The 16,824-nt window shown below is 42.9% G+C and overlaps 1 protein-coding gene across 6 annotated transcripts in view; it reads right to left on the bottom strand.

Moving 5' to 3' along the window:
* PAPOLA (poly(A) polymerase alpha) overlaps positions 1-9,060 on the bottom strand; it is a 65,091-nt gene extending 56,031 nt beyond the window's left edge. For all 6 annotated transcript variants that reach the window (XM_054447403.2, XM_054447404.2, XM_054447405.2 and 3 more), the window contains exon 1: positions 8,411-9,060. In XM_054447403.2, the coding sequence (XP_054303378.1) occupies positions 8,411-8,418 (8 nt within the window). In that variant the 5' untranslated portion in view covers positions 8,419-9,060. The remainder of the gene's footprint in view (positions 1-8,410) is intronic.
* Between the last annotated feature and the right edge of the window lie 7,764 nt (positions 9,061-16,824).

Genomic DNA, 16,824 nt, shown 5'->3' with positions numbered 1-16,824 from the left:
ACTACTGATTAATCCCCACCTAGTGATATTAGGCATTTGGAACAAGTTGTGGCCCATGATATTAACAGAGTCAACTGCCCCAATTTATAGCTACTACTTAACAGAAAACGCTTTATTATTTGCATGATAGAGTTAAAACTGAAAGCCAAACTTGCTAAATATTCTTCTTTGGAACCAATCAGATAAACTACAGTAACTTATTTAAAGTAACAATTCACCACAGTAGAATTTGCTGTTTAAAGGTCTTAACCTTAATGTGCTCATTCAAAGGACATGAACAGAAAAGATACAGGGGATCTCTCTAAAGTATCTCAATGTGCATTAAATATTAATTCTTAGCCAAAATAATACAATCTCCTTTTTCACAAGGTATACAGCATATGATAGTAGCTTAGAGGCAAGAATATCACCAAAATAATACAGTCTCCTTTTTCACAAGGTATACAGCATGATAGTAGCTTAGAGGCAAGAATATCGCCAAAATAATGTATTTGCTAAGAAATTAAAACGATGGTTAACTGGCCCACCGTAAGGTGTTCTGTGTAAGTGGTACTAAAAATATTTAGATCCCACTATATTCTTAAAAACGTACTGCAGGTGGGCCATCCAGCCAATATTTAGTAAAGCAGCAGCAGAGGCTCAAAGATGATGTAATAGTTTGTTTATGCTCAAGGTGAATAAAGTATGTATGATAAAGCCCAAGGCCAAACTGAAAATTCAAGGTTGCTTATGCACAGAAAGGGTACTTGCTATGCAATTACTATAATGGACAAGTTATTTTTCCTCACTTCCTAAGGGTACTTCCAACTGCCCCTTTGCACACAAGCGCATGTATTTGTGTGTGTGTGTGTCCCTCTCTCTCATATGGCTAGGAGAAACTTAAAAAAAAAAAAAAAAAAGCCAAATTGTGCACTCCTACATCAACTTGCCAAGTACAACTTGAAAATTAAAGAAATGTAAATTTAATGAAGTATGAAACAGGACCTGAAAAAGTACAAAAGAGTGTGAAAATGTGTCAGAAAATAGTCAAAATTATAGTAAGTCAGTATTACAGACAGTAATTTCAGGAAATGCAATTTAAATGTTCCTAATGATCAAAATGACAGAAACACTATTCTTGATCAACCTCAAAATTATAAAAACTGCCGTAAAATCCAAGAAGCCAATTTCTGGACAAAATATAGAGGGAATACAAATTTGAAAAATAATTCTGTACCAAAAAAGGAAGAAAGAAATCTAACAGAATGCCTTTATTTTTTCTTTCCCAAATCCTTAAGTTTCCACAAATGAGATTGCTATACAGTTCAGAAGGCCTACATACAATTTCCAAAGATTTAAAAAACAAAAAACAAAAAAAGGCAACTCCCACAAAAGGTACTGGCCACCAAGCAACGTCTAAGTGGCAAATCTGTGCATGGCTTTAAATAAGAATATATACACAAATAAAGCCATTAAAAGTAGTCGTGTGCCACATAACAGCATTTTTCAGTCAATAACAGACCAAACATAGAACAGTAGTCCCATAACAGCATAATACCGTATTTTTACTATTCCTTTTGTGTTTACATACATTTAGATACACAAATGCTTCCTAATGTGTTACAACTGCCTACAGTATTCAGTACAGTAACATGCTGCACAGGTTTATAGCCTAGGAGCAATAGGCCATATCATACAGCCTAAGTGCATAGCAGGCTATACCATTTAGGTTTGTGTTAAGTATACTGTTCCCACAATAAAATCACCTAACACATTTTTTCAGAATATATTCAATCATTAAGCAATGCACAAGATCTCAGGTTCTATAGTATGTTACATTCTGTGTATACTACAAGTGTACACTATATGTTACTTTTGTTTATATACTTTTGTATATATTTTTTATTATGTAAATACTTTGAGATTTAAATGTTACACACACAAAAAAATTGAGCTTGAAAATTAATTCTACTTGAAACTACACAGAGATTCCAACTGGCCCGGCATGGTGGCATGAGCCACCTGTAATCTCAGCATTTTGGGAGGCCAAGGTGGGACTGCTTGAGCCCAGGAGTTTGAGAGCAGCCTGGGCAATGTGGCAAAACCCTGTCACAATAAAAAACACAAAAATTGGCCACGTATGGTGGTGCGTGCCTGTAGTCCGAGATACTCGGGAGGCTGAGGTGGGAGGATCCCTTGAGCCTGGGAGGTCAAGCCTGCAGTGACCCATGATCGCACCACTGCATTCCAGCCTGGGCAACAGTGAGATCCTGTCTCAAAAATAAAGACTCCAACTGAGCTAACCACACATGGTTCCCTACAGTGTCCACAGGAGATGGTATAGTGTACTGGAATGAGAATGGAACACGGAATCCAGAGTTGATTTAAGCCCCAATCTACAATTTAGTACCTTTATGACCTTGGTCAGGTATTCTTTTGAGCCTCAACTTTAACCAACTTTTAGGGGAACCAATTACCTCCTATAATGTTGCTGCTTTGTAAATCATAAACTGGCATTGTCCAATTATTTAAAAGCTGCTAGGTAATTAGAACCCTGAACATACAGAACAAAAGAGACACACACACCCTCCTAAAATGAGAACTAGCTAAGAAGCCAAATGGTCTCATTTTACCTGAAAGAAGCTAGGTTTATAAACTTGCCCAGATAAAATTGAAGATGAAATTTAATTGTAATGTTAACCTAAAGTTGACTTAGTTACCCAGGAATAGAATGTTCTGATGAGCCAAAACATTTTTAAAGTTGTTATCAAGCCAGAACTGGCTTCTGCCTTAAGAAGGTGAGGAAAACAATCAGGGATAGGAACTGAGTAGGCTCATAAATTTACTCAATTCCAATACCTTGCCTTCCAACTTCTCTACCAAAAAATATGGACTGAAAACATGTTTAAGGTAAAACACCACATCTCAAAACCATAATCAACATTTACTGAGCAGCAATTCACTACAAAAACTCCAAATTTTAAAATCTGAGAATCAAAATCTCCCACAGTTCTGTTATCTTTCCTAAAGGTTATCTACTAAATTGTTTTTCACTGACAACAACAAAAAAATTTTATTTAAATCACAGACAGTTGGGGTTGGGTGAAGTGCAGTGTTCAGAAAACCACCAGAGGCCGGGCGTGGTGGGCCTGTAATCCCAGCACTTTGGGAGGCCAAGGCAGGCAGATCACCTGAGGTTAGGAGTTCGAGACCAACCTGGCCAATACAGGGAAACTCTGTCTCTACTAAAAATACAAAAATTAGCCGGATGTGGTGGCACAGGCCTATAATCCCAGCTACTCAGTAGGCTGAGTCAGGAGAATCACTTGAACCTGGGATGCAGGGGTTGCAGTGAGCCGAGCTAGCACCACTACACTCCAGCCTGGGCAACAGAGCAAGACTCTGTCTCAAAAAAAACGAAAAACAAAAAAACACCAGAGGTGCTGCATGGGCAGCTCATACCACCACTGAAAAGTCTACTTCATCTTGGGGCAGCTGTTCTCAAGCACGATTTCTCAAGTTTTCAAACATTTTGGTCTCAGGACCCCTTTACAACTCTTAAAATGTATTGAGCACTCCAAAGAGCTCTTACTTACATGCATTATGCTTTCCAATATCCACTGCATTGGAAATTATAACTGAAGAACTTTTAAAGTATTTATTCATTTAAATAACAAGAAACTCACTACATGTTAACATAGCTTTAAAAAAACTATTTTCCAAAACAAAAAATTTAGTAAGAATGGCATGCTTTTGCATTTCTGCAAATCTCTTTACTTCTGGCTAAACCAAAGACGGCTGGATTCTCATAGCTGCTTCTGCATTCAATCTGTTGCAATAAATTGCTCTAGTTGAAGCATATGAAGAAAACCTGGCATCAAACCAACATTATAACTGTTTCTTTTTGTTTGTGGAGATGGCTATGTCACCCAGGCTGGTCTTGAACTTATAAGCTCAAATAATCCTCCCACCTCGGCCTCCCATAGTGCTGGGAGCAACATTATAATTCGAAAAGAGGAGTATTTAGTCTTTTCAATTAATTATGAGTAGTCTTCTTTGATACTACACCAGAACTCCACAAGTGGCAGTTTTGAAAAGATTAGTTACAATATGAAAGTTAAAACCCTATTAATAAACCCTCGGTACTCTGTTGCATTAAAATCTGGTTTACCTCGCACTCTGAATGTACCCTTGAATGCACATATGATATTATTACATCACAAATGGTCATGTGGAAAATATGGGTTCACTGAATTATACAGGTCTACCAAATATTAAAAAACATTGTTTTTTTTAAGCACACATTATACAGCATTAAAACTATATGCATTAATATTACCACCAATGTCAGCAGAAACATCTTTTAAGTATTGGGAAAAAGTGTCAAGCTCATGATGGAAAAGCAAGCTTTCTAAAATTCTATATTTTGCTTGAAAGCTCAAATTTTTCACTGGCCAGGAATACAGTCAGTTGTTTACCTTGAAGTGACAGACTTGCTTTCTTCTCATGTAAGTCTCCTAAATACTCAAATATGAATATCCACAGTTCATCACTTGTTCTTTCAGATAAAAATGGAGCTCCATGAAAACACTAGTTTAGCTCACAAATCAACATACAAGTGCTCCTCAAAACCACCATTTTACTCCCCAGGATACAGCTTCACAAGTACTTTCCGTGGTCACAGTACATTAAAAAGACAAAGTGTCAAGATTTAATAAAATTAACCTCTTTTTACTGTTTCATCAAAAGCTTTTTAAACCGTGAGTGTGCAGTCTTCAAGAAATAAAATGACACCCGGGCGCGGTGGCTCATGCCTGTAATCCCAGCACTTTGGGAGGCCGAGGTGGGGGATCACGAGGTCAGGAAATCGAGACCATCCTGGCCAACATGGTGAAACCTCGTTTCTACTAAAAATACAAAAATTAGCTGAGCGTGGTGGCGTACACCTGTAGTCCCAGATACTTGGAAGGCTGAGGCAGGAGAATCGCTTGAACCCGGGAGACGGAGGTTGCAGTGAGCCGAGATCGCTCCACTGCATTCCAGCCTGACGACAGACCAAGACTCCGTCAAGAACGGAAGGAAGCAAGGAAGGAAGGAAGGAAGCAAGGAAGGAAGGAAGGAAATGACTGTATACAATACCGGTTCTCTGCCTTGATTGTTCCTATGATGGATACAGCATTTCCCACCACTGCTTTTGCACCATAAGTACAAATGTTGAAAGACAAAACATCTCAATAACATGAAAATAGTTTGAACATTATGTACTCTCTGAAAGATCTCAGTGGTCCTCCTCCCCAAGCATCCACAGATCACGTTCTGGGAAGCACAGACCATCCACCAGCAGGTACCAGTTCTGCTTGTTATGGCGATGTAAAACTACAATTCCCTCTTTTTTGTGCAGCCCCCGCAAACATTTTTGCTATTGTCTCGCCTAAGCCTTGCAGTAACTCTTTTTGGTAACTTCGACAACATTCTATGCATGTGGCATAAATGCTACTGATATTGGTTACTCTACTTTACACGTTTTTATCATACGTGTGATGCTCAGAACTGAGCTGATGCCAAAAATATCTGACCAACACAGAGTAGGGCAGAAATACATCTAGTTTCCATAAGGGCATCACACTTTTCGTTAACGCCGTGGTTCTCGACCAGATTTTGCACCCCAGGGCACATCTGGCAATATCTGGAAACATTTTTGATTGTCATGACTGGGGAAATGGAAGGGTGGAGCTCCTGGAATCCAGTAGGTGGAAGCTAAGGATGCTGTTAAACTACAAGACACAGGACAGGCACCTGCAAGGAATGAATCTGGCATAAATGTCAATAATGACTAGGTGAGAAACTCTGTTTAATGGATCCAAAGACTATCAAAACTTTCAGAAGCTTCACCACCATGGCTCTTAAATCAGACTATAATCTTTCCAAAAGTATGTTTTGTAGCTACATATGAACTATATGAACATATGTAGCTACATATGTCTAAATTTCATTTTAGACAAAATATGGACACTTGATCAAAATGTTCCGTAATATCCTAAATTTCGATAATTTTGATTTAAATTCATTCTGACAACTCACCTAGGGTCCATGCCCCAATGCCACTCACCCATCCAAACTTAACATTAGGACAGGTATACCAAAAATGAAAGTCAAACACAATATAGCTGGGAAATCACAATCCAACACATCAAAAAAACAAAATTTATGACAGTGTGACAGCAGTATATGAAAAACAAAGCAACTTAATGAGGAAGAAGCCCTATTTTTCTTTAACTAGGCATTCTTTGGTCTCTCTACTGTTTACTATAGTAATTATGGTATACTTAGTTTTTGAGTCTCACTCTGTCGCCCAGGCTGGAATGTAGTGGCATGATCAAGGCTCACTGCAGCCTCAGCCTCCTGGGCTCAAGCAATCCTCCCACCTCAACCTCCCAAGTAGCTGGGATTACAGGCATGAGCCACCACGCCCACCTAACTTGTGTTTTTTGTAGAGATGAAGTTTCGCCATGTTGCCCAGGCTGATCTCAAACTCCTGGCCTCAAGCCATTTACCTGCCTGGGCCTCCCAAACTGCTGGGATTACAGGCGTGAACCACCGCGCCTGGCCCCGTCTTCCATTTTACACACTTGAACTAACTCGCGAAGAATTTGAAATACCTAAGGTCTTTCATAGAAACGCATACCTTCCCTCTTCAAAGAATATTGGGGGAAAGTAGGTATAAAAGTACTTTCAATTCCTAGAAATAAGACACAAATTACTTAATGTTATTTCTTCATTGAAGCCTTTTAAGGTGTACATCTATCATTTTTAATGCTGGTATGATTATCAGAAAAAGAAGTCCCTTTTCAAAGACAGCAAAATGTTAATAACGCAGTCATCCCATGACATCACTGCAAACATTTATCTCCTACTGAACTGAGAAACACCACAAAAATCTTGCTTAGACTCAGTTATCCTAAGGTCTCTTATCATTCTATGAAAGGGAAAAATCAATAAACAGAAACCATGCAGATTCCAAGATTTTAGACATGTACAGTTAATTAAGTCTAACAAACGTTTTCATCACAGAAGTAATGTGATAGACTTCTTAATAACATAAGGGGGTGGGTGGGAGCCATGGAAAATCCTTTTAAAATACATAAATTTCGATAGAAGTCATTAAGGTCTGTGCCAAAGTTAGAGTCTCACCTGTAAAGAAACACATTCACACACATATATAATTGTAAAACTACAATCGGTGATTATGTGCTAAAGAAATTATCCTTACTTAAAAAAAAAAAAGACCTGAGTTACCACATTCGATGTCTAGAAACCACAAAAATCTTTATCCTGAATTTAACCAAAACTTTGAGTGTCAATTACATGTTGCGTTTTGAGGCTACTAAGATGAAGAAAACTCGGTCCCTGGTCTCAAAGAGGCACTCTTACGCTTCAATATTCAAAAATGGAAGAAATGCAGTCTCACTATTTAGGCCTCTACAATGCTGTATATTTGCAGGAAAAAAAAAATTCCGTAATCTACTGGCAATGAGCTGCCAAATTATATCTCATTATCAGAAAGGGGGAGGGGAGAAAAAAACTTTTTAAAAACCCTCTAAGAAAAGAAAAACGCGCAGTGGCATTAGAAAGCATAAAGACACCAGCTTTAAGCCTTACAACCAGGAAAAAAAAAAAAAGTATCACCAGAGATAGAGAAAGAAGGAAACAGAATGAAACCCGGTTACCCCATCAAAACAAAACAGGGAAAGCAATACATAAGTCGTTTTGGAGGAGGGCACCCTGGGAAGTGCCCCCTTCTCCGACCGACTGTGAATGCTAGGGAGGCGGAGGCGGAGGCAGGCGGACTCAGCGCTCAAAGCTGGGCTTTTAACTCGTGCTCTTACGTTCAGACAAGGTCAGTGGAAAGGGGCTAACTTGGGCGCACAAAACAGGCATCTGGCAACGGGAGGAAGAGAGTGAGCAAGCTGAGGCAGACCAGGAACAGAAAAGCAACATCGAATGGGCCCGAGGGGCGCCAAGAGCGAGCCCGAACCCCAAATGCTGATCCCGCGTGGAGCAAGGTCTTGGTTCCCCACCGCCGGGCAATGTTTTGTTTTGGGGTTGTTTTGGTTTTCTTTGTGGACGGGGCGGAGAAGCTGGAGTGGCCGGGCTAGTTAGAGGTTCCACTAGCTCTTCCGGAAGGGGAAGGCCCCCGGCCCGACGGCAGCTGACCCAGCCAGGAAGGGTCGGGGGACGCGGGAACCCAGCACACGGGGGAAGTGCGGCGGCGAGCGGGCGAGGAAACAGGAAGGTCCCCAGTCCTGCCTGCCTCCTACCAGGGGGGAGGGTCGGGCTCTCGTGCCACCCTCTCCGCCTACCTCTTCCCCTTCCCGGACGCCCCCCGAGGCCCAGCCGGCGAGCGAAAGAAAACAGAATACAAATTACTTACAACGGCATCGTCTCCGGCGCCGGCACCGCCCAGTCACTTCCCCCCCGCAACCGCCGCCGCTGCCGCCCTGGGCATGATCCACTGAGGCGGGAGGGAGGGGGGGGCCTGCCTCAGCCCTGGGTCCAACCCCTCTCCCGCACCGCTCCCGCCGCTTTAAGCGCTTCTCCTCCTTCCCCTTCGTCCTAACATGGCGCCCGAGCGCTACCACAGCAACGTTCTAGAACTGCTGACGCCACCACGCACGTCGTGCGTGCGCCTGCGCACCAGCGCCGTCCGCCGCGAAGCCTCACGGGAAGGGGAGTTCATAAGGCTGCCTGCGGCCCGGCAATTAGCACCCGGGTCTTCTCACACTTAGCAGTGGAGATGGTGGAAGGGAACGGTCAGGGAGGCTCCGGGCGGTGAGTTGTCCCTCGGGCGGGGACGCTCTCGTGGGCAGTGCGGCGTGGACGGCGCAAGGAAGAACCCGGAGAGATCCCAAGCCACGAGGCGCCGCTTCCGGCGCATTGTGAGGTCCCACCTTTCCCGCCGCCTGAGGTCGCGGCAGCTGCTCTTTCCCGGAGCGCGTCCCTGGAGGCGCTGCCAGGGGGCTGAGGCACCCACGCGTGCACCGTGTGTACCCCACAGCGCGGCGCTTAGAACGACTCGCATGAGTCGCTGCCCTGGGGTTGGAACCCGTTACTCCGCCGCTTCGTACTGGACTGCAAAGTAACAAGTATTTCGCCGGGCAGCGGTGCCGGCCCCGTGTGATACGGCGAGAGGTGTTTAGCCCAGAGCCGACGAAAACATGTCCCCAGGACTCCCTTTCCCTTCCAGACTGCGTCCCACCAGATGGAGCTTTCCGTCTGTTTTAACCACCAGTGTATTCCTGATGCCTGACCCAGGCGCTGAAATATTTGTTGAACGAATAAATGTGTAGGTTAGGACTGTGACGGCAGTCCGCGAATTCTGGAACACGGGCTGATTTTACTTTTGAACAAATGATGCACTGGAACTTCCTGATAGAGCTGACCTTTTATAGGAACATCAATGGCAGTCACCGCTGGCATTTTAGCAAAGGTTGTCTTGGTCATAATTTCCCCTTGACTGTATTTCCAGCTCTTAATCTATCTCGGGTGGGACCTGGAAGTCTACCTTCTCGCCACTCCTCGGCAAAAGTTTGAGAAAGTGTTTGAGGCAGAGCCTCCTCTCTCATATTCCCTCCATCTGCGAATTAGAACGAATTATAAGTTCTACGGTGTCACATAGGAGATTAGTGGAGAGGAGGAGGGAAAGAATCAAATACAGGACGCTGCCTTAACCAAAGTTCTAAAATCTAAATGTAATAATGTGCATTTGTGAGTCCTCAGGAAGTTTCACAAAGGCTTTCCCTTTTTTCACAGAATGTCTAGTAGGACTGGTGACTCCGAATGGGAAAAGCACAGGACCTAAACCTGCCCTGCCCATTACTGTAGCCCCTTGGCCACTTAGGGCCACTAAGCACTTGAAATGAGGCTAGTTCGTTTAGGATGCACTGGAAGTGCAAAATACGCACGGGTGTCAGTTCGAGGAATGTGAAATACCTCACTGATCACTTTTTATATTGATTGCACATTGAAATATTTTGGATATATTGCAGTAAAGAAAATGTAAGCCGGGCACGATGCCTCACACCTGTGATCCAGCACTTTAGGAGGCTGAGGTGGGAGGATCGCTTGGGCAGGAGTTAGAGACCAGCCTGGGCAATATAGGGAAACCCCTGTCTCTACAAAAAGTAAAAAAAAAAACAAAACTGGGCATGGTAGTTCCTGCCTGTGGTCCCAGTTACTCCGGAGACTGAGGTAGGAGGATCGCTGGAGTGGGAGGTGGAGGCTGCCGTGAGTCGTCACCTCACTACTGCACTCCAGCCTGCGTGACAGAACGAGATCCTGTCTCAAAAAAAAAATATATATATATATATACTATTAAAGTTAATTTTACCTATTTTTTAAATGTGACCACTAGAAAATTTTAAGTTATATATGTGGCCTTCATTTCCATTAAATAGTGCTGATGTGGAAACAGACTTATATTTGATTCTCATTTCTTCCACTTAGTCTCTTTTCCTCTTGTCATCAAGGTGGCTTTGGCTGGAGACCCAGTAGAATAGTTGTCCCTAAAAGACTGAAAATCTGAGATCCAGATAATTCAATCATGTATTAAGGCTGTGGACTTCAAAGCAGCTTGTAAAGAGATGCCCTGGGGCCTGGCACAGTGGCTCACTCACACCTGTAATCCCAGCACTTTGGGAGGCAGAGGATTCCTTGAGCTCGGGAGTTCTAGGCCACCCTGGGCAACATGGCAAGACGTTGTCTCTACTAAAAAAAAAAAAATCAAAAAAATTAGCTGGGCTTGGTGGCACACAACTGTAGTCCCGGCTACTTGGGAGGCTGAGGTTGGGAGGATCACCTGAGGCAAGGAAGTCAAGACTGCAATGAGCCCTGATCATGCCACTGCACCCTAGCTTGGCAACAGAGCAAGACCTTGTTCAAAAAAAAAAAAAATGCACTAACGATGTACTTTATGAATAAAAGAATGGGGACTTTTTCAGCTTATATTGTCCTCTGCCAGGCATCTCAGAAGGCAGTGAAGAGAGGGACGCTAAACATCCATGCTTTTGGTCTATAATTGCTTCAAACTATTTTTGTTTCAGCCTTCCATAGAATGAGGCAGCTAGATAGCACAGCTGATGAATATTTAGTACCTAGAATGTGCTAGATATCACGCTACTTGCCTAAGACATTTAAAAGGAACAATATTGAGGATTGAGGATGGAGTCAAGGTAGACTTCATGTAAGAGGTCACTTCAGACACATCCTGATATGTTAGGGTTTGGTAAGTGGACAGAAGGAGTAGAAGGGCATCTCAGGTAAAGAGAACAATTTTTAAAAATAAAATGAGGCCAGGCGCGGTGGCTCACGCCTGTAATCCCAGCACTTTGGGAGGCTGAGGCGGGACGATCACTTGAGGTCAGGAGTTGGAGATCAGCCTGGCAAACATGGTGAAACCCCATCTCGACTAAAAATACAAAAATTAGCCGGGCATAGTGGTGGGCGCCTGTAATCCCAGCTACTCAAAAGCTGAGGCAGAAGAATGGCTTGAACCCAGGAGGCACAGGTTGCAGTGCACCGAGATTGTGCCATTGCACTCCAGCCTGGGCAACAAGACCAAAACTCTGCCTCAGAAAAATAAATAAATAAATAAAAATTAAAACGTGCAAATAATTTATTTGGAGAAAGGGAAACTTTTGAAGTGACTAAACCACAAAATATTTAGTGAGGAGTAGTGAAAATAAAGCTGGAAAGTTAAGTGAGAGGCAGAAGATAAGGGGCATAGTGGTGCACACCTGTAGTCCTCTATTCCGAAGGCTGCGGTGGGAGAATCACCGGAGCCCAGGAAGTCAAGGCTGTAGTGAGCCAAGATCATGCCACTGTGCTCCAGCCTGGGTGACAGAATGAGACCGTGTCTCAAAATAAAGGGAGTAGGGGAAGATGGGAGAGCATATAATGACTCCATAAACAGACAAAGGAGTTATAGATTGTGATAAGCGGCATTAATAAACCAGGTGTTAGAATTATGGTGGAGGCCAACTTCAGATAGAGAAGGCTTTTCAGAGAACTGACCTTTGAGCTGAGACCTGAAGTTAATTCTGAGACATTTTGAATTTTTCTTTTTGTGAATGGAGGAGCCATTGAAAGTTTTAAAACAGGAGTTAGGTTACATTTATATTTTTGGAAAGATGACTGAAAGTGTAAGGAATGAATTTGAACTAGGAGAGGTTTCGAAGCTGGAAGATGGGTGAGGCGTCTCTTGCAATCGTTCAGATGAGAAATGAAGTTTGAAATAAGGAAGAGAAAGCCGGGCGCGGTGGCTCAAGCTTGTAATCCCAGCACTTTGGGAGGCCGAGGCGGGCGGATCACAAGGTCAGGAGATCGAGACCATCCTGGCTAATCTGGTGAAACCTCGTCTCTACTAAATATACAAAAAAAATTAGTCGGGCGTGGTGGTGGGCGCCTGTAGTCCCAGCTACTCGGGAGGCTGAGGCAGGAGAATGGCGTGAACCTGGAAGGCAGAGGTTGCAGTGAGCCGAGATCACACCCCTGCACTCCAGCCTGGGCGACAGAGCAAGACTCCGTCTCAAAAAAAAAAAAGAAATAAGGAAGAGAAGAAGCGAGCAATTTGAGAAAGATTTAGAAGGCATAGTTAATTCTGGATGGGAGAGGTGATGGAGAGGAAGAAGACCAAAATTATTTCAGAGATTCTGGGTGGGGGCGAGTGACAGTGATTCGAGCTACTGATAAATGAAATAGGAAATAAAGGAGGATAACTGGGTGAGTGGATGAGATCGGGAGAATAGTAGCTATGTGTTGATTTTGAACTGCCTGTGGGACATTCAGAAATGTCTATGAGGCAGTTGAAAATACGCTTCCGGAGCTAAGAAGAGAAATTTGGGCTGGAAACATTATAAACTCTGAAAACAAGAATCATGCCTTGGAATCATGTTTCGGCTCTGGAAGGACCTTATATACACCCAGCGACTACCCCAACTCAACTTTCATGAGTGAGTAATGATCTAGATGCTCACAGATCATATTTAGGACCCAGTTAAGAATAAAACTCTAGCCAAGGAAAGTGAAGAGTAAGATAAAACCAATTAATAGTATGTTGGTAACAGTCTACTGTTACCCTTGCCTTGCTTGTCTTGAGTCCTGCCCACACCTCCCTCCAGCTGCTGCTGGTCTCCGTCTCCATGACTATTGCCCCGTCACCTAGTGCCTGTTTTCTTGTGGCTGCGGAGAAGGGGGAAGATGTGTTACTGGAATTTTAAGTATAGTAGTCTCTCTTTACCCCCAGGGGATACCTTCAGAGAGTCCCAGCACATGCCTGAAACTGAGGGTAGTGCCAAACCCTATATTTACTATTTTTTTCCTACACATACATACCTATGATAAAGTTTAATTTATAAATTAGGCACAGTGAGAGGTAAACAGCAACAATAATAAAATAGAACAATTATAACAATATGCCAGCATGACTACTCTTGCACTTTGGGGCCATTATTAAGTAAAATAAGAGTGACTTGAACACAGGCACTGTAATATTTGACAGTTGATCCGATCACGGAGAGGGCTGCTAAGTGACTAACTGGTGGGCAGTGTATACAGTGTGGAAACACCGGACGAAGGGCTGGTTCATGTCCACCTGAGCAAGAAGGTGCAAGATTTTATGACACTACTCAGAATGGTATGGAATTTTAAACTTATGAGTCGTTTATTTCTAACATTTTTCATTTACTATTTTCAGACCACGGTTGACCACAGGTAACCAAAACAGGAAAGAGAAACCCCAGATAAGGGGGGACTACATTTTCCACAGAACAATGTCACAAATAGTGGAAAGAATTTCAAAACTGGTTCCCAGAAGCCCACAGTGCATTCAACAAACAAACAAAAAATGCGTGAAAATGTTTTTGAGAACAGAAGCTCTTCATATATTGGGAACTACATGGATTGTATTTTGCTGTCATTTAGGAGTAGTCATAGGAGATACTGTGTGACACAGAGATTTTTATCCCAGTAGTGAACTCTGATGATCCACTGGGCCAATACTTTTCAAAAAATCAAAGACCAGACTTATTAATTACTAAAATAAAAATAATAATACAAGAATTTTTATCCAATGAGTGCTATACTCTTGAGCAGTCCTTTCATTAAATTCATTTCCCCTTTTTTTTAATATATCTATTTATTTTTTGAGACAAAGTCTTACATTCTGTCACCCAGGCTGGAGTGCGGTGCTGTGAATATAGCTCATTGTAGCCTCCCTCTCCCAGGCTCAACTGATCCTCCGGCCCCAGCCTCCCAAGTAGCTGGGACTACAGGTGCATGCCACCACGCTCAGCTAAATTTTTTTTATTATTTTTAGTGCAGAGGAGGTCCCAGCTACGTCACCCAGGCTGGTCTGGAATCCCTGGCCTCAGGCAATTCTCCTGCCTCACCCTCCCAAAGTTCTGGAATTACAGGAATGAGCCACCACATCCAGCCAGTTTATTATTTTGACTTTCACATTTAATTCTATGCTCCACTTCAAAATAATTTCATGTGCAGTATGAGACAGAGATCAAGGCTTGGCTTTGTTTTTAATATGTGGATCTCTAGTTGATGGCTATGCACCATTTATTTAAAAGATAATACTTTCGTATTGAATTGCCATGGCACCTTTGCTGTAAGTCAGGTGACTATAAATGTGTGGGTCCATTTCTACGTTCCTGATTCTGCTCCATTGATCTATGTGTCCGTTCTAATCACTGTAGCTTTGTAATAAGTCTTGATAGCTGGAGAGTGTAAGTCCTCTAGGTTTGTTCTTCAAAATTGTTTTGATTATTCTAGGTCCTTTGCATTGCCATATACATTTTAGAACCAGATTACTGATTTTCTTTTCTTTTCTTCTCCTATTTTTTTTTTTTGAGATGGAGTTTCACTCTTGTTGCCCAGGCTGGAGTGCAATGGCGCAATCTCGGCCCACTGCAACTCCACCTCCTGGGTTCAAGCGATTCTCCTGCCTCAGCCTCCCGAGTAGCTGGGATTACAGGTATGCGTCACCACACCCGGCTAATTTTGCATTTTTAGCAGAGACAGGGTTTTTCCATGTTGGTCAGGCGGGTCTTGAGTTCCTGACCTCAGGTGATCCGCCTGCCTCGGCCTCCCAAAGAGCTGGGATTACAGGCATGAGCCACCGCACCTGGCCCAGATTACTGATTTTCATCCCCCCAAAAAATAAAGTGAGAAGGAAGCAAGCAAAGATGGAAGGAAAGAGGGAAGGAAGGAAGGAGTAGGGAGGGAAGGAGGGAGGGAATGAACGAAAGAGAGAGAGGGAGAAAGATACTGGGATTCTGATAGGAGTTACATTGATTCTATAGATCATTTTGGGGAAGAATTGAAGTATTAACAGTATTGGGCTTTATAAAGTATTAATATGGTCTGTCCCTTCATTTCTCCATTTATTTCATGTTTAATTACTATCAGTAATGTTTTGTAATTTTCAGTAGAGGTCTTACACATCTTCCTTACCTATTTTATTGTAAATTATACCAGCTTGCTATGATTTGAATATTTGTCCCCTCCGAAACTCATATTTAAATTTAATCCCCAATGTGGCAATGTGGAGAGATGGGACCCTTAAGAGATGTTTGGGTGATGTGGGCCCTGTCCTCATGCATGCATTAACCCATTCATAGATTAATGGAATAATAGGTTAATGGATTAATGGATGGTAGTGTTGGCAGGATGAGAAGCACAGAGACTCCAGTTACATTTTGAAAGTTGAGCCAATATAATACATTGATGTATTGGATGGGGGGTAAGAGAAAAGGAAAACAGCCAGGCATGGTGGCTCATGCCTGTAATCCCAGCATTTTGGAAGGCCAAGGCAGGTGGATCACCTGAGGTCAGGAGTTCGAGACCAGACTGGCCAACATGGCAAAACCCTGTCTCTATTAAAAATACAAAAATTAGTCGGGCGTGGTGGCACGCACCTGTAATCCCAGCTACTCAGGAGGCTGAGGCAGGAGAATCGCTTGAACCCAGGAGACAGAGGTTGCAGTGAGCCAAAATTGTACCACTGCACTCCAGTCCCTGGGTGACAGAGAGAGGCTCCATCTAGGAAAAAAAAAAAGGCAGAGCGAGAAAAGGAAAAGAATCAAGAATGACTTCGAGGTTTTGGGCCTGAGCAACTGGAAGGATGGAGTTACCAATAACTGAGGTGGGAAGATGGGGGAGCAGCAGGTAGAGGGGCTGGAGGAGGGGGATCAGGAATCAGAGCTGGCCATGTCAAAGTTTAGCATGCCTACTAGACATTCAGATGGAGGGAAGAAAGTGTTTCAAGGAGGAAATGATAAAATGTGTCAGATGCTCAGAGACACCCAGTAAGACGAGGCCTGAGAATTACCAATTGGATTTGGAAATATGGAGCTCGCTAGTAACCTTGCTATATTGGGACCATAGCTGGAGGAGGACGTGGAGGTGTGGGAAGGTTTTTGCATTTTAATTTGGTTTTGTCTTGTTTTGAAGTATGGAAGCTAGTATCTCATGTTTAAAGCTTGCCATGATGATCCAGAAGTGAGAGAAAAATTAAGCTACAAGAGAGAGCAGACAATTTTAAGAGTAGAATCTGATTATGTGAGGAGGGACAGGAGCGAGGACACAGTTGAGGACTGACGTCAGACGGGAGCACACACAGTTCTCTGTAGCAGAAGGGAAGGTAGAGATAGGTTTGTAGTGGGAGGATGTAGAAGCTCTCTTTTATTCTTTTTTTTTTTTCTTTTACTGGTTCCATGCCCATGAAGACAAAGAAGCTCTCTTTTGATGGCTTATTTTTTTGTTTTTTGTTTTTCAGTAAAC

This window comes from Pongo pygmaeus, chromosome 15, assembly GCF_028885625.2.
Source record: "Pongo pygmaeus isolate AG05252 chromosome 15, NHGRI_mPonPyg2-v2.0_pri, whole genome shotgun sequence".
Taxonomy (NCBI): Eukaryota; Metazoa; Chordata; class Mammalia; order Primates; family Hominidae; genus Pongo; species Pongo pygmaeus.
Note: the sequence above shows the minus strand (reverse complement) of the source record. Positions and strands in the feature narration are given on the sequence as shown.